General features: G+C 36.7%; 1 protein-coding gene across 3 annotated transcripts in view; it reads right to left on the minus strand.

The window, feature by feature from the left end:
- Positions 1-8754: 8754 nt before the first annotated feature.
- Positions 8755-23381, minus strand: part of YES1 (YES proto-oncogene 1, Src family tyrosine kinase) — a 64209-nt gene continuing 49582 nt past the window's right edge. For all 3 annotated transcript variants that reach the window (XM_044243323.1, XM_044243321.1, XM_044243322.1), the window contains 6 exons: positions 22423-22578; positions 22087-22266; positions 15560-15636; positions 14305-14458; positions 12855-12986; positions 8755-11913 (listed from right to left, as the gene is read on the minus strand). In XM_044243323.1, coding sequence (XP_044099258.1) covers positions 11705-11913; positions 12855-12986; positions 14305-14458; positions 15560-15636; positions 22087-22266; positions 22423-22578 — 908 coding nt within the window. In that variant the 3' untranslated portion in view covers positions 8755-11704. The remainder of the gene's footprint in view (positions 11914-12854; positions 12987-14304; positions 14459-15559; positions 15637-22086; positions 22267-22422; positions 22579-23381) is intronic.

Raw genomic sequence — 23381 nt, forward strand, 5'->3', positions numbered from 1 at the left:
TTAACTGGATTGATACTGAACTTCTCGATCTATTATCCACATTTAAAAAATATATATATTTTTTACTCTGTTCTTTTGTACTGAATTCTGGGTATATTTTTGGCTTATTATTCCAACTCAGATTTGATCTCCAACTATGTTCTTCTACTTACCCCAATTTTTTTCCTTTGGTGTTGAGGGTTTTTTTCATTCCATTTTAAACTTCCAAATTTTCTTTTCATAATACAGTTGTCCCCTCTTATCAGCAGGGGTCACATTCCACGACCACCCCCACCCCCACCATGGATGACTGAAACCACACTTAGTACCAAATCTAAAGATATAGAGTTTTTTTTATATACATACTTACCTATGATAGTTTAATTTATAAATTGAGCACAGTAAGAGATTATTGTTAATCTCTTAACAAAACAATTATATCAATATACTAAATAAAAGTTAAGTGACTGTGGTCTCTCAAAAAATCTTTTTGTAAGGGTGCCTGGGTGGCTCAGTGGGTTAAGCCTCTGCCTTTGGCTCGGGTCCCGGTCTCAGGGTCCTGGGACTGAGCCCCACATCGGGCTCTCTGCTCAGCGAGGAGCCTGCTTTCCCCTCTCTCTCTGCGTACCTGTGCTGCCAATTGAATAAATAAAATCGTTAAAAAAAAATCTTTTTGTACTGTACTCACCCTTCTTGTGATGCTGTGAGATAAAATGTCTACATGATGACATGAGGTGAATGCGCAGTGTTAGGCTACTGAACTTCTAAGGATTCATCAGGAAGACCATCTCCTTCTGGTCAGCAGGCTAACCACAGGCGACTGAAATCAGGGAAAGCAAAACCACAAATGAGGAGACTAGTGTACTTTCATACCTTTTGAAAAAAATGGCTGAAACATCTCAAAACAAAGTTTTCATTAGTTGCCTCCATTCAGCTTGGTTCCTTAGGTGTTAGTTTTTGGTTGTTGATTTCTTTCCTTTATGGTGGTTTTCTTCACGTTAGTGTTCATATGTCCATTAATATTTATTGTTGAGCATCACATTCTGCCTTTCTGGGAAGCTAGGACTTGATGCCCTATGTTTGGTGGTTATGGAAGAGAGGGGCAAATGGCCCCACATGTGTGTAACTTTTCTTCTAGGTGAGGTGGCTTCTGTCCCTTCTGACCTTTCAAAATCATGTTCAGGGCTGGATCCCAGGGGTACGTTTCAGAATAAACGACTCCATTTTCTGTTTACTTTAGGATCTGCTTATTTCCTCACCAGCCCCCAGATTCCATCTAGGACTCTCCCAAAGCAAACTGGGAACTTTGTTTGGAAAACTGTTAGTACTGTTATCAGCTTATTATACCAGGGCAGGCCTACCCAGCCATTCTAAATGTTGCCCTCTAATTAATGACCCTAAAAAAAAAAAATATCACTACAACTAATAGCTCTGTTACTTCTAGGAAAAATAAAGTAACAAGGACAGGATTTATTCTACCATCTTAGCCAGAAAACCAGCTCAAATATTTCAAAGGACTTCAGACATGGACCAAGATTGATCTTCGAGAGAGCAATTGTACCAACTCACTATCTATAGGTTACAGTGCAAGGGGCACAGGTAGCGGGAGAGCCAAACAGAGCCCTGCAGTGTTACTGAGTTGAGGAGACAAAAATGAGTATTTATTTGTATTAGCGGAGGCCAATGTGGCTATAGTCTGAAAGGCAGAGAACAGAAGGACCCCTTCAAATATTTAGTAGAGCAGTGATAGACACATGAATAAGAGTAAACTACTCAAATTTGAGAAGAGCCACTAAAAAGGAACAGGCAAGAAAATCTTGGCCGGAGGCACCTGGGTAACTCAAGTCAGTTAAGCGTCTGCCTTTGTCTCAGGTCATGATCTCAGGACCCTAGGATTGAGCCCCTTATCACATCAGGCTCAACAGGGAGTCTGCTTCTCCCTCTCCCCTTCCCCTGCTCATGCTATCTCGCACGCTCTCTCTCAAATAAAATCTTTTTTTTTTTTTTAAGATTTTATTTATGTATTTGAGAGACAGAGATCACAAGCAGGCAGAGAGGCAGGCAGAGAGAGAGGAGGAAGCAGGCTCCCCGCTGAGCAGAGAGCCCGACACGGGGCTCGATCCCCGGACCCTGGGATCATGACTCAAGCTGAAGGCAGAGGCTTTAACCCACTGAGCCACCCAGGTGCCCCTCAAATAAAATCTTTAAAAAAAAATTATTGGCAGTTGCACAGGGTTAGAAGTAGTTACATATTCCTAATTGTCTATTCTTGGCAACAATACATGGAACACTAGGTAGAATCCTCAGCAAGGTAGAGATAAAGTCTTCTAAGATTGCTTTGCACCTAACAGACCTTTAATGTAAATCTTGAAAAGAGTCAACTGATTCCAAGTAAGGAATAGACAAAACAATCCCCAAAGGTTGAACAGGGCTTACAAAAATTCCTGACCCCACCAGCCACATCAGAAAATGAGCAGGAAATCAACATTCAACATTTTTAAAAATAATTTTTTAAAAAATTTCAGCAACCCAAAACTATAATGTACAGTGTTTAGCACAAAATCAAAATCACCAGGCATATATAAAAATAGAAACACATCATCCATACAGGAGAAAGTTTAATAAAATAATAAAAACCGACCCAATAGTGCTAACATCCAGATAAAATATCTTCAAGATGGTAGAGGGAAATGTAAGCATAATGAAGAGAGATATGAAAGACATAAAAGAAAAAAATTAAAGCTAGAATTTCTGAGATAAAAAACATATACTGCATGGGATTGAAAGAATAGACACTACAAAGAAAAGATTAGTGAATATAAAGACAAAGCAAAAGAAACTATCCAGAATGAAGCACAAAGATTAAACAGAAAAAAAAAAAAAAAAAAGAAAAAAAGAATAAAGCAACCATGACCCGTGAGACAATATTAAATTGTTACATGTATCTCTGCCTGAGATACATGTAACTGAAATCCCAGAAGTGGTGAATAAAAAAAAACAAGTTGTGGGGTGCCTGGGTGGCTCAGTGGGTTAAAGCCTCTGCCTTCAGCTCAGGTCATGATCCCAGGGTCCTGGGATCAAGCCCTGCACTGGGCTCTCTGCTCAGCAGGGAGCCTGCTTCCTCCTCTCTCTCTGCCTGCCCCTCCATCTACTTGTGATCTCTGTTTGTCAAATAAATAAAATAAAATCTTAAAAAAAAAAAGTTGAGAAATAATAGGCCCAAATTTTCCAACTTTGATAAAACTGTAAACCCACTGAATTAGGAATCTCAAAGAACCCTAAGTAGAATAATCTTTAAGAAAGTTGTGCAAAGGCATATCATAAATAAACTGTTGAAAACCAAGAATAAAGAGACTATATTTTTAAAATATAGAGGGGGAGAAAAAAAACCTTTACATATAGAAGAATAAAGTTGAGAACAACAGACTTTTTGACAGAAATAATCCAAGTTAGAAGACAGTGAAGAAACTTCTGTAAAGTACTACAGAAAACTGTCAATCAAGAATTCTTAACTGAGCTAAAACATATTTCAAAAAAGAAGTCAAAACTTTTAAATGCAGTGCTATCAGATCTGTGCACCTAGAAATAGTAAAAGGAGCTCTTAAGGAGAAGGGAAATGATACTAGACGGAAATTTGGTTTTAGCTAAAGAATATTACCAGGGATAAAGAGAGACATTTAATGACGATAAAATGGTCATTTTATCATGAGCACAACAATCCTAAATGGAAATGGACCTAATAAGGGCTTCATAATACATAAACAGCCTGAACTAAAAGGAAAAGTAAAAAAAAAAAAAACTACCAGTATAGTTGAGGATTCTAACATCCAGTAATGGATAGAAAGAATAGGCAGAAAAGCAATATGAATACAGAAGATTAAGCAACACAATCGACCTGACCAAACTGACCCTTTTCCTGAAAACTCCAGCTAACAAAAGCCAAGATGCATAAGATTTTCAAGTACTCGTGGAACATTCATCAGGGCAGAATATTCTGGGCAACAAAACAGAATTTTAATATAATTAATATACTTAAGAAGGCTAAAATTATAAAAAGAATGTTCTTTCACTAAAACAGAAATAAACTATAATTAATAAAAGAAAAATATGAGGGCACCTGGGTGCTTCAATCAGTTAAGCCTCTGCCTTCGGCTCAGGTCATGATCCCAGGGTCCTGGGATTGAGTCCTGCATAGGGCTCTTTGCTCAGCAGTTTACCTGCTTCTCCCTCTCCCTCTGCCTGCTGCTCCCCCTGCTTATACTCTCTTGCTACTCCTGTCAAATAAATAAATAAAATCTTGAAAAGGAAAAAAAAAAAAAAAGAAAAATATCTGGAAAATCCCCAAATACTTAACAATTAAACAACATACATATAAATACCACGTGGGTCAAAAAAGAACTTGGAAATTAGGAAATATTTTGAACTAAATTATGATAAAAACACAACATATCAAAATATATGGGAGGCAGTTAAAGCAGTATTTAAAGGAAAATGTACTGCATTAAATGCACAGATAAGGAAAGATGAAAAATGTCCAATCAATGACCTAAGCTTCCATCTTAAAAAAACTAGAAAAAGAACGGGAACTACACCACAAAAATAATAAAGTAAATAAAACCCAAAAGGATGGATTAGTAAAGATCAGAAATCAATGAAGTAGAACACACTCATGTGCATTCATACAAAGTGGAACAAATCTATGAAATACAATGCTGCTTCTTTGAGAAAAATCACTAAAACTGACCACAAGCTATACTAATGAGAAAAAAGGGGAAGACACAAATTACCAAAATCAGGAATAAAACTGGAGGTATCCATATAGATCATATAAACATTAAAAGGATAATAAGGGGGACGCCTAGGTGGCTCAGTGGGTTAAGCCGCTGCCTTCGGCTCAGGTCATGATCCCAGGGTCCTGGGATCGAGTCCCCCATCAGCTCCTTGCTCAGCAGGGGGCCTGCCTCTCTCTCTGCCTCTCTGCCTGCTTGTGTGCTTTCTCTCTCTCTCTTTCTGACAAATAAATAAATAATATCTTTTTAAAAAAAAAAGGATAATAAAGGAAGACTATGAACAAACACCAAAGTTCATTCAAGAAAGAATAATCAACAAAATGAAAAGGGAACCTACGGAATGGAAGAAATTACTTGTAAGTCATATATCCAATAAGAGATTAATATCCAAAACATAAAGAAATCCTACAACTTTTTTTCCCCAGAATTTTATTTATTTGAGAGAGAGACAGAGATAGCGAGAGAGCATAAGTGGGGAGGAGAGGAAGAAGCAGGCTCCCCTCCGCCCCAGCAGGGAGCCCGATGTGGGACTCAATCCCAGGACCCTGAGATCATGACTTGAGCTGAAGGCAGATGCTTAACTGACTGAAGTACCCAGGCATCCCTTTTCAAAAGATTTTATTTATTTATTTGACAGAGAGAGAGAGAGAGAGACAGCAAGGGAGGGAACACAAGCAAGGGAAGTGTGACAGGGAGAAGCAGGCTTCCCAAGCAGGGAGCCCAATGCGGGGCTCTATCCCAGGACCCTGGGATCATGATCCGAGCCTAAGGCAGACGCTTAGCAGCTGAGCCACCCAGGTGCCCAAAGAAATCTTACAACTTAGTAACAAAACAAAACAAAACAAAAAACCACAATAACCTAATTAAAAAGGGTAGTTCTGAATAGTCATTTTTTCCAAAGAAGATATATATAGATAGCCAATAAGCACATGAAAAGATACTCAACATCACTTATCATCAGAGAAATGGCAAATGAAAGCTCAAGACATCACCTCACACCTGATAAAATAGCTACTAACAACAAGACAAGAAGTAACAAGTGTTGGCAAGGATGTGGAGAAAAGGGAACCCTTATACACTGTTTGTGGGAATATAAGTTGGTGCAGCCACTATGGAATTTTTTGGTGCCTCAAAATTTGAGGTGCCTCAAAAAATTAAAAACAGAACTACCATATGACCCAGCAATTACACTTCTGGGTATTTATCTGAAGAAAATATAAGCATTAATACACAAAAAAAGTATAAGCATTCCTATATTCATTGCAGCATTTAGAATAACCAAGATGTGGAAACAACCTGTGTCCATTGATGGATGAATGGATAAATAAAATGTGTGTATATATAATGGAATGTTATTCTCTCAAAGGAATGAAAGATATTTTTCCAGTCAAGACAACATGGATGAGCCTTTGTAAGTGAAATAAGTCAGACAAAGAGAAATACTATGTGATCTTACTTATAGGTGGAACCAAAAAGCAAATAAATAAACCAAGTTCAGATACAGAGAACAGACAGGTGGTTGCCAGAGGTGGGGGATAGAAATGGGTGAGGAAAGTCGAAAAGATACAAACTTCCAGTTATAAAATAAGTCATCAGGATGTAATGTTCAGCTTGGCAACAAAAGTTAATACCACATTGCATATCTGAGAGTTGTTAAGAGAGATCTTCAAAGTTCTGATCAGAAGAAAAAATACTCTGCAACTACATATGTTGACAGATGTTACTAGACTGTGATTTCACAAAATATACAAATACTAAATCATTATACTGTACATCTGAAACATGTTGTCTATTAACTGTACCTCAATTAAAGAGGTCTCTGGTTAATAAGATCTTACAGTAATTTTACACTTAATGTTGTAAGCTGCTGTTACCAATAATGTTACTATTTTGTATAAACTGTCACTTTGATGCAATAATGTAAGTTTGTTATTTTCTACTGATAGTTATTGTTGGGCTGGCAGAAAGGGCTACTTAAGATGGCGAAAGTTCCCGCCACAAGACCTGAGCTCGGACAGGAGAACAAAGGCCCAAGCAGGAATCTGAGACCCTCCAGGCCCCAGCTCCCATGGACCAATGGGACCCTGATCAAGCAGGAATCTGAGACCCCTGCCCCAGGCTCCAGTGGACCAATGGGACCCCAAGGAGCAGGCGAAATATCCAAATAAGGGAAACTTGCCAAAAGACCCCTGAGGTCCCCTCAAGACCCCTTAAAAGTCCCCTCCTCCCTGCCTTGGGCGCGACTTCTGCCACTCTGCTTTCCAGTCACAGAACCTCGCCGGAGGGTGCCCACCTCCTCCCGTCGCAACTTTCCTGGCTCCCCTTCTCCTGAGCCCTGAAACTTTGCGGGAGAGTGTTTTTAATAAATCTTGCCTTGCACCCACTTTGCCTGGTGTTGTGTTTATCTCGCCGGAAAAAAACTTTATAGTTATTAGTAGCATGAGGAATATCAGTCAGAGTCCCAGCTGGAAACAGCACAAATTAAGAAGAATCAAAGATATTTACAAAATGGCAGGCAGGATAGGGGAATCACAGGATTAATGCAGTAACAAAATTAGAAGCACCTTACCCCTAAACAGAAAAGATAAGGGATGAGAGCTGTTATTACTCCCCCAAAAGAAAAAAGAGGTATACTGAAAGGAACCTTTGGTTGAAGGACATAGGCAATCCAACCTCAAAAGGAGGAAATAGGGAAATACTTTGACCTTGTCGGTTTCCTCCCATTTTCTGCTAGAGCTCCTCTCTGGCTTACCCCAACAGGACTCCAAAATGAGGGAATCCAGTCAGCAGAGTGGATGTGGAGGGGCCAACAGATGAAGCGATATATGAGCGGCTTACTTTAATAAATATTCCTTTCTGTATTGACAATTTAAACGTTAATTAATCAGGACCGTGGTTGCTGGTGACAGAAACGCAACTTGATGCCATTTAAACAAAAAAAAAAAAAAAAGAAAAAGGAAAAACTGGAGGAAGGGCTGGAGAAGAGCTGATTTTAGGGAAACAAATACTACTGGGGCACAATTTTCTTCATGTCTACAAGCTGGTTTCTTTTGTAACAAAGTGGGTCTCCCCAGTGGAGACCCCAGAGGTCTCCAGCAGTGACTGGGGTGACATCTTTAGAGCAGAATAATGAGATGAGATGAAACTCAGCTTTCAATTCCATAGAGAAAAGTCTTAGAGAAGAACTTTACTAAGAGATGTAAATGAAGATTTGCATAAATGGGTTAGGAAGATGGATTTTAAAGATGTTAATTCTTACCAAGTTATAAGCATAATGTGAACCTAAACGTCACTTGAATTTTTGGGTAATATGAAAAATAAAGTCTCAACTTCATCAAGAATTTGCCTCAAAAAAGGAATACAAAAGACAACTTGTTCAATTATTAAAATGCATTATCAAGTGACTGGCAATTCAAAGTGTTATTTTGATGGAAGAATAGCAAGTTAATTGAACAAAGCTGGTATGTGTAGATATGTGCATAATAAAAGTAAAGAACCCAAACTAATGGGATGGGAACGGATTAACCAATAAATGGTGCTGGGAAAATTAACTATATGGGACAAAATTACACTAGACCCTTAAATCATGTTTTATACCTAGATAACTTAAAAGATAAAGATAACTTAAAGAGAAATGTAAAAAAGGAAAGCATAAAATATAACAGAGAAGATGATTATTTAATCTTGGGATGCAAAAGGCTTTTTAAGTATAATAAAGGAGATTTTACAACATACAAATGTACAACTTAATTGAGAAAAAATTACATGTAAAATAAAAGGCAAACAGCAAACTAGAAAAACATTCTTAAATGAGAAACTATTACTACACTGTATAAAAATACTAAACAAATGTTTACTAAATGATGTTTTTGTTGGTTAAATGTACTGTTCTGAAATCATCAGGGAAAAATAAAGCTGATTATTTTAGATAATAGTAAAAGAAAATGATACTACCTTATTGGAAATAAATGCTTTAGATTGGCCATTCATAATTTAGTATAATTTTATTTTCATTACACCTATAATAGAAGAGTAAAATACACACAGAAGTAAGGCTCACATATTTTTCATTTTTAGAAAATTAAGTCCATTATGGTCAAAAGTGGTCATTTTATTTTATATCCTTCACACATATTCACTGTGAATAGCTTCACTCAAACTACCTAGGTTTTGCTATACAATACACTTAACTGTAGTTGCTGGTATAATTAAAAAAACCCAAAAGACAAAAAACTTATAAAAATGTCACTCACCTGACATGGGATTAAACGCACAGAGTAAGTTCAATAATGATCTGAATTTAATAAAGAATTGATTCAACTCTGCTCAAGAGTTATAACTGAACACTTTTTTCCTAATGGAAGAACAAATTCAGAATATGCTATAATACCGATTTTTTAAAAAACTGATGAGAAAATATGAATAGTGGCTGGAAAGATAAATGAGTGCATTCAATGAGAATTTTTATTTCAATTATCCACAAAACAATATTATAATACCTTATAAAAATATTACATTTTAGGCTACCATTATTCATTAAAAAAAGTGTTTGTGCTATAAAGGTTGTTTTTGTCAACTTCCTTTCCTGGTGAGGGTTGAATTCCACATTAAGACACTGAAGATGAAAAGCTGCTGGAAAAAAAAATCTTCAAATGTACAAAGTTTTTTATTTCTCTTGGCAATTTAAAAATACAGAACCATTTAAACTGAATACACATTAAGTTAGTGTTTTATTTCCTTACTATACAATTGATGTAAGGAACTGCTCCACTTCGTTAAAACCTAATGAATACCATCAACTTTTCCTGACTTATTTTTCTGAACAAAATTAGTACATAATTTTGTTATCCTTTTTTAAATGCTTAAAAAATTATAATACCATAGTTCCCATAAAGCCCTTTAAAAATTTGACATCCCAGGTTGTAGAAGTTCTGGGTAAATGATGACAGGAGTCCTAGGAAGACTCTTGGAAGAGAGATTGAATACTAAACAGGTTACGTAAACATTAGAAACCTCCACAACTTTTAGTACCAGAGCTATGACCAACCTAAATGAAGCTCATTTGTCACGTTTTAAAATTGTCTGAATTTCAATACAGTTACCATGGCACAGAATTTAAAACTTAATGATGAAATCATATAAGTGATGGTAGTTAAAAATCATAATTACAGGGGCTATTGGTTTTCAAGGTTACAGTGGAACTTGGGGTTAGGGGTTGTGAATAGAGCAAGTACACGACAAAGCTCACTGATCTTACTAGAATAAATGTTGATCAGAAAAAAAAGAATTACAATTCTAAAATATGGGAACCTGATGTATTGCTTTAAAAGTGTGACTATAAAGGAGAATATTTTAAAACATAAATACTTTTATTTGTCAGATTCAGTTCCTTTGCTACACTTAAACCAGTAATGATGCTATTTAAATTCCTATTTTGGAATTTCTTTTTGAGTCAGTCATAACACTTTTGATTTTCACTTCTACACTTTGGGCAAAAAACCTGTCCCTCCCTTTCCACTGCTTCTATTATTCTCAGTAAGTTTTCCTCCCCAAATCAACTAAATTCTAAAAAGGGAAAAAAATGATCACCATTAAGTATATTTTAAAAGTTAATATAGATTTAAACACAGATTTGAAAACTGGAGTTCTAAAAATGTTTCACATAAAAGCTCTATCACTGGAATTAGTGGGAAGCCTTAACTTAGCTATTTGAGGCTGAACGCTCATTTAGTGTTTACGTTAAGAAAGATTAGTTTCAGACATACCTTGGAACTCTTAAAATCTCAGAACAGGTGAGTGAGGAGCTGTGAGTGCCAGCAAAGCCATTTATCACTCCTTAACGTGAACATTAAGCACAACATTCCATTCCTCTACCTATAAAATTTTCACATTTTCTTTTCTCATATTTCTTTTAAATATTTTCCTCTCTGTCAGTCTATATTCAGGAAAAGCAAAAGTGCATTCAAGTCCCTGATCTAGTGGTATTTCATATTTGTGGCACCCATCACCGTAAGTTCATACTAGAAATATCTCACAGTACCAGTCTACTTTTTCAAAAGGACTGTTTAAATATCGGGTCTTATTTTTTCATGTTATCTAAATATTAAAAGATTTTCCCTTGGATTGGACAGTACAACTTCAATTATATAGTGCCTTAAAGAAAATCAATACAACCTTATAAAAGATTAACTCACTTTCTAGTTACCTTCATTATTCTAAACTGAGCTATTCAGAAAATGATTAATCAAAGTGAAAAATTTCTACTTTCCAGTTCCATGAGTATGAGTATTAATAGTGCATTATACTTTCAAATGTCACTACAGTCGTCTAACATTTAATCAAGTTTTAGATGCTGTTTATATTCCTTTTTGCTTCTAAAAACCTGGTGCATTTCCATGCAAAAGAAGGTACATATTAATAAGATTGTATACTAACTGTTCAACTTGGAAAAAGCTTGTGAGAACAATGAATGGAAGACATCTTTAAAAACTGGAATGGAATTGTTTGGTCCTATAAAGTTCCTTGACTTTAGATTTTATTATGGTATACCTGTTTTTATCTCCCAAGTTTTGTCTACAATGATACACACTTTCCTCTTAACGACTCTGAGTTTGGGGAATAAAAGAAAGGAAGTCATTTATAAAGAAGCAGCCTTCTTGCTCTTCATAATCATGCTATCACTCACAGTATCATTAACTGTACTTTCTTTGGACCCTGAAATAAGTTGGAAAATTCATCATTGGTATTTTAGAGTTTAACATTTGGGAAAAAAAAAAAAAAGCAGTTTGTGCAACCGTATCTGGAGTTCCAGTTTACCATTAAAAACATGCAGAGTGAAGATGACTTTCTTCTTTTGATTCCTGTATGTAAAGTAAGGAAGTCTACACAAGTTCTTTACATTTTGGCAGATGTGTGCATATAAAAGGCTACTTGGATTATAAATTTTCTCCTGGCTGGTACTGTGGCTCTGTAGCAGTGAAGTAGTCTTCCAAGAAGGACTGAATATATTCAAATGTTGGTCTTTCATCAGGGTCCTTCTTCCAACAAAGGTTCATCAATTCATGTAGGGATTCTGGGCAGCCCTGAGGGCAAGGCATCCTGTATCCTCGTTCCACCTGTTCTAGCACTTCACGGTTTACCATACCTAACATACAAGAGTCAGACATTAGAAAAAGTGATCCTTAACACCACTAGCAAGACAGAACAAATCCCCTAGCCACTAACTGACTCAAGGTATAGTGAGTTTATCAAGTGAAAGAGTACTTTCAACAACAAAAATACAACAACAAAAAATTCTAAATGTCAAGTATATCAAATGCTTAGAAAATGCTAATCTGTTTCAACATGTCTAATTGTTTTTCATTCCACCTAAAACCTTAATTTTAACCCTATGCCTTCAAAACCCAACCCCATTTGATTAATGAGAATTTAGAGTACTACTTTGAAGTACTGATACTTCCTGATATTAACAGTTCACAAGGACCAAATTTGGGTTAATGAGTGACAGTGGCAAGATAATGTCTGGAAGAACTTCCAAACAAATTCAGAAGAAAGCTCTGGTCCTGGTTTTGCCAAATAGATTAACTATGAAACTATATCAACGCACTTCCCTGAAAGTTTCCTTATCTAGTATCACCTGTTTGCCTTTCTTTAAGTTATTATATACAATTTCTTTCTTGTATTTCTTTGTAATCCTGCTTCCATTAGTAGCTCACCCTGTGTTATGATAGGCTAAGCAGACCCTCAATTATTGGGGAGGGAAGGAGGTTGCTGGAGAGATGACCCAGGATATTTAAGATATGCTTATTATCTGAGAGAATAGTAGAAATAAAAGGCCCATTTGGAAAATGTCTTGAGAAAGCTGAGGTGAATATGGGTCACACCTCGTGTGTTTGCCCTATCTCAAGAATCATGATTCTCAAAGGCTGCAGTCTATCCAATGCCAAAATAATGAGAGGAAGAAAGGGAGGGAAGGGGAAAAAGAGAACAAATAAAAGTTTTTCTTCCCCTTACAGCTTTTGCTCCTAATAAACTCTAGTGAAGGGTCTTGGGATAACAAAGAGCTAAAATGAAATGTCAGCTTACCTGGATATGGCACTCTGCCCTTTGTTACCAGCTCTGTCTGTAGAATACCAAATGACCATACATCAGACTTTATTGTAAATCGACCATATAGTGCAGCCTCGGGAGCTGTCCATTTGATTGGAAACTTTGCACCTAAAATAATGACAATCTTGCTTAAGTAAATTGTTCATTAAAATCTATTTTGGGGGCACGTGGGCAGTTCAGTCAGTTAAGCGTTTGTCTTTGGTTCAGGTCATGATCCCAGGGTCCTGGGATTGAATCCCACCTTGGGCTCCCTGCTCCTCTTTCTGCCTCCCTCGGCTTGTGTTCCCTCTCTTTTCCTCTCTCAAATAAATAAATAAAATCTTTAAAAATATATATATTTTTATAAATATGGCATAAGCAGGATTAATCTTTAGTCAATATCTTTATTTTATGTGTCATCAATGTCAGAGTCTTCAAAAGTACAAGATCCATGGGAAAAATTCTTTAAAATTTGAATTCATACTACAATAAATCACATTTCTTTCTCATAAACCAGTGACATAAGAAAAAGAAATGTTGGGGCACCTCAGTGGGTTAAAGCCTCTGCCTTCGGCTCAGGTCATGATCCCAAGGTCCTGGGATCGAGCCCCGCATCAGGCTCTCTGCTCCGCAGGGAGCCTGCTTCCCTTCCTCTCTCTCTACCTGCCTCTGTGCCTACTTGTGATCTCTGTCAAATAAATAAACAAAATATTAAAAAAAAAAGAAAGAAAGAAAGAAAGAAAAAGAAATGTTGGTGGGGACAGAAAATTGTTCAAGAAAATAGAGGTAGAGGGGGGCCTGGGTGACTCAGTCAGTTAAGCATCTGACTCTTGATCTCAGCTCAGGGCTTGATCTCAGAGTCATCAGTTTAGGCCCCATACCAAACTCCATGCTGGGCATGAGGTCTACTTAAAAGACAAAAACAAAACAAAAAACAAAAAAAACCCACAAAGGCAGAAAGTCTGATAAGCAACTAAAAACATGATTATAGGATCTGTAACTTTAAGGAAGTCTAGCACCTATTGGCTATACTTAACTGTTTGTTGATGATGGCCCATTCTGTTGAATTCTAATTTTAAAAGCCTATATTTACTCAAATATTTAGTGTATGTTTCTTATGCACAAGGCTTTTGCTAATCATTATGGGAGACATAAAAACACAGCCTTTGTGAAGCTTAGACATTTAGAGTGGAAATAAGATTACAGGTGTCTTATATACTTATGTATATACACAACAATATAAAATAGTTCTTTAAATAGGGGCGCCTGGGTGACTCAGTGGGTTAAGCCTCTACCTTTGGCTTGGGTCATGGTCTCAGGGTCCTGGGATGGAGCTCTCTGCTCAGCAGGGAGCCTGCTTCCTCCTGCCTCTCTGCCTGCCTCTCTGCCTACTTGTGATCTCTGTCTGTCAAATAAATAAAATCTTAAAAAAACAAAGTAATCTTACCTTGTCTTGCTGTATATTCATTGTCTTCAATTAACCTTGCTAAACCAAAATCTGCTATTTTGCAAACAAGATTTTCTCCTACAAGAATATTAGCAGCCCGAAGATCTCGGTGAATATAATTCATTCTTTCAATATACGCCATACCATCAGCAATCTTGAAAAGGAAAACAAACAAACACATATGATACAAAGGGAAGGAGGGAGGGGGGAATCAGAAAAGGGAGAACAGGAGAAGAAACAAGAGATGCATATGGCTCACAAAGCCTAAAATATTTATATGGCCCTTCACAAAAATGGTTTGCTGAACTCTACTGTCGTGTTTAAGAGACTTGATCACAGGACCATGGACTAGGCTTGGCATATGCCAAATCCTCACATGGGCAGTTTCTTGGTGTAAAGCTTCTCTAAACTGAGAGTCTGTGGACATCTGAATGCTCACCAAGAAAGCAGTCTTAGAACAGACATGTCGACTAAAGCCAATCAAAGGCTCCTCGAACACCTCCCACATTTCTGAACAGAAACTGTTAATAGTTTTTACTCACATTTAAAAACTAAGACTCAGGCGACTAAAAGGCACAGCATAGAGAATACAGTCAACGATGCTGTAATAGCATCATATGGTGACAGATGGTAGCAACATTTGCGAACACAGTATAAAGTATTGACTTGTTGGATCACTATGCTATATACCTAAAACTAACATAACACTGTGTCAACTATACTTAAATAAAATTTTTTTTAATATATAAAATTGCTCGTACATGGTGATTTACAATTCAAAAATAACACAAATTCAGAAGAATAAAAAAATCCCATTTTTCAGTGTATATTGCCATCTTCATTCTTGTTTTCAACTATATTAAATAAAAAGTTCAGCACATTCCTTAGATTTCCAAAATTTTCTTTGGAATAGCAATCACTCATTATCTTAAAATTTATCTGCTGAAATAGAAATACATGTAGATTTCATATTTGTTAACTCAGGTTTCTAAGGTCACATGATGCATGACAGCACCATACTGGGAATTACATGCTTGGTTCTAATACTAGTAAATTATATGAATCTGTTAGATACTGCAGGTCTTCAGACACTACGTTATCTGTAACATAAGGAAATCAGACTGGATTATCTCTAATGTTCCTTCCACTCTAAAATTCCATGATTTCACTATATAAACAACAGCTCCACTATGATTACTTTACATTTTTATGTATACTATCAATGCAAATTGATGCATGTGCAGTGCACAAATACCTGAGCAGCCATATCAACCAGTTGTGGGAGCTTCAAATACTTTCCATCTCCCTCCTTCAGGAAATCCAATAAACTTCCTATAAGAGAGAAAAAATGTTCACAGAAAATAAGCAAATCTTTTTTTTAAAAAAGATTTTATTTATTTATTTGACAGAGAAAGAGAGAGATCACAAGTAGGCAGAGAGGCAGGCAGAGAAAAGGGGAGAAACAGACTCCCCCCTGAGCAGAGAGCCCGACGCGGGGCTCGATCCAAGGACCCTGAGACCATGACCTAGGCCGAAGGCAGAGGCTTAACCCACTGAGCCACCAAGGCACCCCAGAAAATAAGCAAATCTTAAATTAGGATTGAAATGAACATTCCCCCACCTCCAAACAAATCACTGCATCACAATACAAAACTTAAAACTTGTTATTCTTTACTATTTATTGCAGCTTTGGAACTTCTGAATAATTATTCTAGAAGAGGTCTCTCAACTGAAATTTTAAAAACTTCTCTAATAACATAATGGAAAACTGAATAATCTCTCTAGATTGTAGACATTCCTTCTTTGCTTTGATCAAGATCAGCAATCCCAATTTTGATCCAAAAGGCGGTATCAGATACCTGTGTATTTTTAAGTCAATATGAATCAAGGGTGCAGACAACTGGGAATATCTTGGGGTACTTAAAGTAGACCTAGGTGGCTGAGCTGACATGGGAGTGTCAGTCGAATTAACTCCTCTCAATTTTAGCAGAAGATACCACGAAACAGCAAACCACTATGAATAATAGCCAACAGAAAGGCTAGAAGTCTAGTTGCTATTCTTGTAATACTAGTTAAAAACTTCCCATGTACCTGAAGTTAATCAAGGAAAAAATAGCATATAAACCAAAATTAAGGTACATTTTCAAAACAAACATAGTGTTCTTGTCAAAAGTAACAATGTCATCAAAGACAAGAAAAGCTAAGAGAGGGACAGCTCCAGATTAAAGGACACCAAAGAAAATTGACAACTAAAAGAACAGATTAAATCCTGGATGGGGGGAAAAGTGCAGTTAATTAAGGACATCACTGGGACAACCGATGAATGTCAAAAATGGACTGGTATCAGATAATGGAATTGTATCCAATTTTGTCTTTAGGAGACAAACACTGAAGTATTTAGCAGTAAAGCGAATATGTTTGCAATGTGCTCCTCGGTTTCAGGGAAAAATCCTTATATTTTTATGTACTGAAAGATACATATATAGTTAGTTTAAAAGTATTTCAAAATAAAACACAACAAGACGAGACAAAGAGAGCCCTTTCCATGACAGGACTGTGAAGCAAAGGAGAGCTATAATGTAGTCTCTTCCTTTATAGAGATTCAAAGTCAGAGAGTATCTGTATTTCTTCTGGTCCATCTACTGCAGATGGAACATGGTATTGTGTCTTTGCCTTTATCTGTCCATTTGAATATGTGCTGAGGATCTACTCCATGTAAGGCACTATAAAAGATACAAAATACAAAGATAAATGTGTCATGGTCCCTGACCTTGAAAAGACCTTGATATAGTAAGAAAGTATAATACAAATATCTAGAAAGTATATAAGTAATATATGAAAACAAATACTGTATAGTAGGTGTGATAAAATGTACTGTAAAACCTATAATTTTGTAGACACAATGGATATGGTTAATTCTATGAAGAAGTCAGAAAAGGCTTTACAGAGGAAACTGGTTTCTAAGGAAGAATGGGGGCAGACAGGGAATTCTAGGAAGAAAGATTTACAAGTAAAAACGCAGTACTGCATGTGACATCACAGTTCAGGGAAGTGAAAACAGTCCTTTGTGTGCAAGAACACAGGGGACAAAGATGGGAACTGATGAGGAAGAGGCTACAGAGGGAAAGAGAACAAAGAAGGCAAGCATAAATGGACTTTACATGAAGTTTTATACTGAAAAGCAATACAATCAGATTTATGTTTAAAAAGCAATCATTCCAACAGTAATATGGAAAATGAAATTGGGCCTAAACTGCATAAAAAGATTAAGTTTAAAAGTTCCTAGAATAGTCTAGGAAAGACAGACTATTATGTTAAAATCTAGCAATGAAAGTGGTAAAGGAGAAAAGGCAGTATCTTCCAGAGAGATGTGATAAATGGGATCATTGGCATTGAATGGACCGTTATCACACAAGGTGGTGGGGAAGTAAAGACTGGTGGGCCCTCTCACCATAGTTTTCATCTGTGAGTTTCCAGGTGATGTTAATGTTGCTGCCATCCAGTACACTAGAGACTCTTGCACATAGGCAAGAAGAGGCAAGCACAAGGACATTCACTGCAACACTATCTGTTATAGTGACAAACTAGAGGCAACCTAAATGTTCACTGGGAAAGGAATGAGTAACAATGGTATATTCATACAGAATCTCATCCAACAGTTACAAATAGACAAATTAGATCTTTAGCCATATGAATAAATCTCAAGAACATAATGTTGAATGAAAATAAAGCTAGTAAGATTAACATAAGTTAAAAGCATACAAATACTGTTAATAGACAAATATATATCAATACAAGTACATCAATACGGAAAACACAGCTAGAAAAGGTAAGCATCAACTTCAAAATTAAGGTTACTTCTAGAAGGGAAATGGGCCCAAAAGAACCTGAAGGGAAGGCTCTAATGAGAATGGGCTCAAGTAGGGGTTAAAACAAAGATGGAATTAGATCTGTAATGTTTTGCTTTCTTAGGAGAGAGAACTGAAGCAAATATGGCAAAGTGTAAACATAAGTTAAATTTGTATGGTAAAGACATGGTTGTTATTGTATTCTCTGTGTGTCTGAAATATTCCACAATTTAAAAAAAATATGAAAAGTGTTGACATTAAATAAACTTAAGTAGTTTTTAAAAAGAGTAAATGGCTGGTTAGGAAGTGAAGACAGAGAGTATTCTTTAAAAAATCTTGGCTGTGAACGGAAGCAAAAAAGCAGAACAGTAGGTGAGAGAAGCAGATATTGGGATCTAAGAAGGGTTTTCTTTTTAGATGTAAGAAAGGATTAAAAACACAAGTAAAAAAAAATGTCTTTAAATAGAGGAAGAGGCACTTCTTTTCTTTAATTCCTTTCCCGTAAGATAAATTGACATTACATAAATACTCAACACTGCAATGCAGAGTATAGATACAGTTCTTTTGTTTTAGGATAAAGAATTTAAATAAGGTGGCATGATCGATACATTAAGTAAAAGAACATTTTTCAGTGTAACAGCTGATAATTCTGTACTAAAATAGTACAGAACTGCAATGCACAGAAATCTAAGACTTATCACTGTCATTCTGACAATTCCTGATCTTTAACCAATGACAACAAATCCTACCTCCCCCCACCACACCCATGCGCCTTATACTCTCTTTCCAGGAAACACATATAAATAAGCAAAAATTTGACACATAACTTCAGGAAAGTTCATGGACCCTTTGAAGCTCATTCATGACCCTGTCAGAATACTCAATAAGTAATAGTGAAATCAATTCAGAGGAGTCTTAAATTTCTTACATACCTCTCCAGCCTTATTTCCAACCAGCTGTCTTCTGTACTTTCTACTTCTCATGGTTTTGTTCCCCATTTCCTCATATCTTCTTACCTCTGCAGAAATCCCATACCTTTCCCTTTACCTGTTCATAGCCTTTATAACCTTAAAGATCAGTTTAAGACTTGACTAATTTTTCTCAATTTATTCCAGCCTATGTGATCTCTTCCTCATCCCTTTTTAAAAAAAAAAAAAAAAAAATTTTTATTTATTTATTTATTTATTTGACACAGAGAGAGATCACAAGTAGGCAGAGAAGCAGGCAGAGAGAGAGAGGAAGGGAAGCAGGCTCCCTGCTGAGCAGAGAGCCCGATGCGGGGCTTGATCCCAGGACCCTGAGATCATGACCTGAGTTGAAGGCAGAGGCTTTAACCCACTGAGCCACCCAGTCGCCCCCCTCATCCCTTTTCTTAATGAATGTGTTAAAACACCTGGAAATTCATTATGCTTGGGCCTATAGCTTATTTTTTTATAGTGAGCTATTATTTACTTTGTTATTGAAAATTAACTCATCAGAAGGTTAGGTCTTTTCTCTGTGAATTCAATGTAAGTTTTTTCGGTGCTTTAGTTCTTTGATACCTTATAATAAGTTGGAGAGTGTCCTATAAATTAGAGCATTCAATACATTTTGGTTGTTAATAATTTATAGAATAGTCTGTTTATAAACATTTCATAGGATATAATGATCATGACAGATAAGGATATTAATGAACGGCTTTAAACACTTAAGTATAATATGAAGGAAATATGATTGATGGCCTGGTTGAGAGACAGGGAAATCAAATTCCAGATGAAGGAATCTGAACAGATTCATGGAAACCAGAAGAAGGAAGAAGACCTATATAGCAAGGAAGGTAGGTTTATCTGGGAGCACCTGACACAGTGAGTTTGAATGGATTACTGAGAACCAACTGCTAAGTACCTGAAATAAAATGGGAAATTATGGAGTTTTAAAACCAGAAGAATCATTTATGATCTTGCATTCTTAATCTCCCAACTAGAAATAACCCTAACCCAGCAATGTGACAACATAAGATATCTATTATGTTCCGAATTAAATAATTCTTGAAATCAATATACAAAGCTAAATGGACCATTAGCTTTTACCTCCATTATATTCTTATGCTATCAATATCTTGATTTAAACTTCCTCCTTGGGACACCTGGGTGGCTCAGTTGGTTATGCAGCTGCCTTCGGCTCAGGTCATGATCCCAGCGTCCTGGGATCGAGTCCCACATCGGGCTCCTTGCTCGGCAGGGAGCCTGCTTCTCCCTCTGCTTGCCTCTCTGTCTGCCTGTGCTCACTCTCTCTCTCTCTCTGACAAATAAATAAATAAAATCAATCTTTAAAAAAAAAACCAACTTCCTCCTTGTCCCTTTCTTCCCCTCCTTATATGTTCAACCAGCGCACTCTGGAAGGGATTATTTGGCAGTTGTTTGCAGTGAAGAGTCCTTCCAAAAAGTGCCATGTACCTTGGGGCTTTAGATATGTTTTGGCCACCAATTAACAGGCTACCTCAATTTTCTTTTTTTAAAGATTTTATTCATTTATTTGACAGAGTGATAGAGAGCACAAGTAGGCAGAGTGGCAGGCAGAGGGAAACAGAGAGGCAGGCTCTCCACTGAGCAGGGGGTCCGATACGGGGCTTGATCCCAGGCCTCCGGCATCATGACCTGAGCTGAAGGCAGCCACTTAATGACTGAGCCACCCAGGTGCCCAGGCTACCTCAATTCTTATTTTTTGGCCTCTATTCCTTTGGGAGGTTTCCTATAGCAAATATATAGCTTGTAGTTGGTCCTGTCACCACTAGATGGAACTACATTGTTAGCCAAAATGGGACTACTGGAAAGGGATGACATAATCAGTAGCTTTAATTATGGAGTGACTCATTAAGAGTTGGGTGTAGGGGCGCCTGGGTGGCTCAGTTGTTGAGCATCCGCCTTTGGCTCCGGTCATGATCCCAGGGTCCTGGGATCGAGCTCCACATAGGGCTCCCTGCTCAGCCTGCTTTTCCCTCTCCCTCTCCCTCTCTCACTCCCACTCCCACTGCTTGTGTTCCCTCTCTCAGTGTGTCTCTCTCCGTCAAACAAATAAATAAAATCTTAAAAAAAAAAAACAAAAAAACAAGAGTTGGGGGTAGAGGGATGCCTGGGTGGCTCAGTGTTAGGCGTCTACCTTTGGTTCTGGTCATGGTCCCTGCTCTGCGTGGCGCGACCTGCTCTGCAGGGCTCCCTGCTCGAGGGAAAGCCTGCTTCTCCTTCACGCTCTCCCCCTGCTTGTGTTCCCTCTCTCACCGTGTCTGTCTCGCTCTGTCAAATAAATAAAATCTTAAGATAAATAAATAAAAATAAAAAGAACTGGGTGGAAGAGATAAAATTCAAGAGGGCAAAAGCAGGACTATCAACATACTTAGTGCTTACTGGTTCCTCTTCTAATGTATCACCTGTCCTGGCCCTAACCAATTCTGCTACTAAAGATCTCATCTTAGGGTCTCGAGTTTGAAAGAATGGAGAAATTTTAGTGAAAGATAGTGGAAAAAGTTTCTAGGAACTCTGACTATGAAGATTGTGTTAAAATAAAATAAGATTTACTTAACTTGACCTGATTTCTTTGTTTTAGGAATAAAGATGTAAGCTTCTTTCTAATTGAGTTATTTTAATTTGTAGAAATACTTTTTCACTTTCCTAGGTATTTCATTTCCTTTAGTCAAATGGAATAAAAATCCACTTACTTTCAACATAAATTGAGCTGGCCTAATTTTCCTTTTAAACTTTGAACTATCCTCTGGAATAACTGGAACTAATCACTATTGCATTACACAAAATGTCAGATTTTCTCTTCTCAACATCTACATAGAAATCTTAAGTTAGGGAACACTACACAATAAAAAATTTGTATGCATAAAAATAGAAATGAAGACTTAAAAAAATTATCAACATGAATACCCTAAAAGAAACTAATATACACATACCTTTTGACATGAACTCAGTGACAATGTAAATTGGCTCTTCAGAAACAACAGCATATAGTGGAACAAGTTTATCATGTCTTAATTTTTTCATTATCTGAGCCTCTTGAAGAAAAGCTTCTGGCATCATTGTACCTGGCTTTAGTGTTTTGATTGCTACTTTCGTGGTTCCATTCCATGTCCCTAGAAAAACAGAGTCCACTATTTTAATCTATAATATTAAAAGATTTTTAAAGCCAAACCTTAATGAGCAGCAATTACCTTAAATATTTCAACATAAGTTATGGTGTTTTAATCTATGGCTAAAAAAATGACAAAAAAACAGTTCAGGGTTCTTACCCATCCATACTTCACCAAAACATCCTTGTCCTAATTTAACCTCTAGTCGCAAAGATTCTCGAGGAATTTCCCAAGCATCTTTTGCTAGACCTTGAGTCTGGGGTTTCACAGTAGGACACACGGTTGTTAACTTATGGCATAAACCATCAGCATGTTCTAGATAAATAAAAAACTATACTATAAAACAAATTAATTACAATATTAAGGTACATACAGTATATTAATGTTTTTAAAAGTCTAAATTGAAGAAAACAAAAACAAAAACATGATGTCTGTTTTACTCTAAAAGCACAAATACCAAAAAGGGAGCTGTATGCATGTAAGAAGCAAAACATACAAGAGGTGAAACAATCTTTGTTAAATACATTTTTGAAGTTATAATTTACTGAACACTTATTATGTCTCAGCTATTGTGCTAATTCAGTACTTTACAAATATCTCATGTAAATAAGTCTTGAAAAACTTAAGTGACTTTCTTCATGTCACCCAGTAAGTAAGTAACGGAGATGGGATTCAAACCATAGTTCTGGCTGCCCCCAAAGTTCTCTTTTTGATCACTGGGTTTTATTTCTTCCCAAAGAGAATGCTACCATTAACTGTTATTCCTAATAACCATTAATGTAAGAAGCATATCAAAAATTAAGGAGAAAACCTCTTCATTTAAGAGACTGGTTTTCAAATAAGGGAGACACAAAAACAGGAAATCCCAAATTCACAAAGGCTTGACTTGTGAATCCTGCTTACACTCTCTCTTATTATAAGTAAGACATGTTCCCTCCCATGTTCAACAAGTAACCACACAAATCGAATTCTAAAAAGTGCAATTACAACTGATGCCACTATATGCTTGGTAACATGTTTGATCAATGTCAAGACTGGTGGTTGATTTGATAGACTATACCTGTCACTGAAGAAGAGACTGCCATTGCAATTCCCTTCCTTAGTATTAATAATTTAAA

The sequence above is a fragment of the Neovison vison genome, chromosome 3, assembly GCF_020171115.1.
Source record: "Neovison vison isolate M4711 chromosome 3, ASM_NN_V1, whole genome shotgun sequence".
In the NCBI taxonomy this organism is placed as follows: Eukaryota; Metazoa; Chordata; class Mammalia; order Carnivora; family Mustelidae; genus Neogale; species Neogale vison.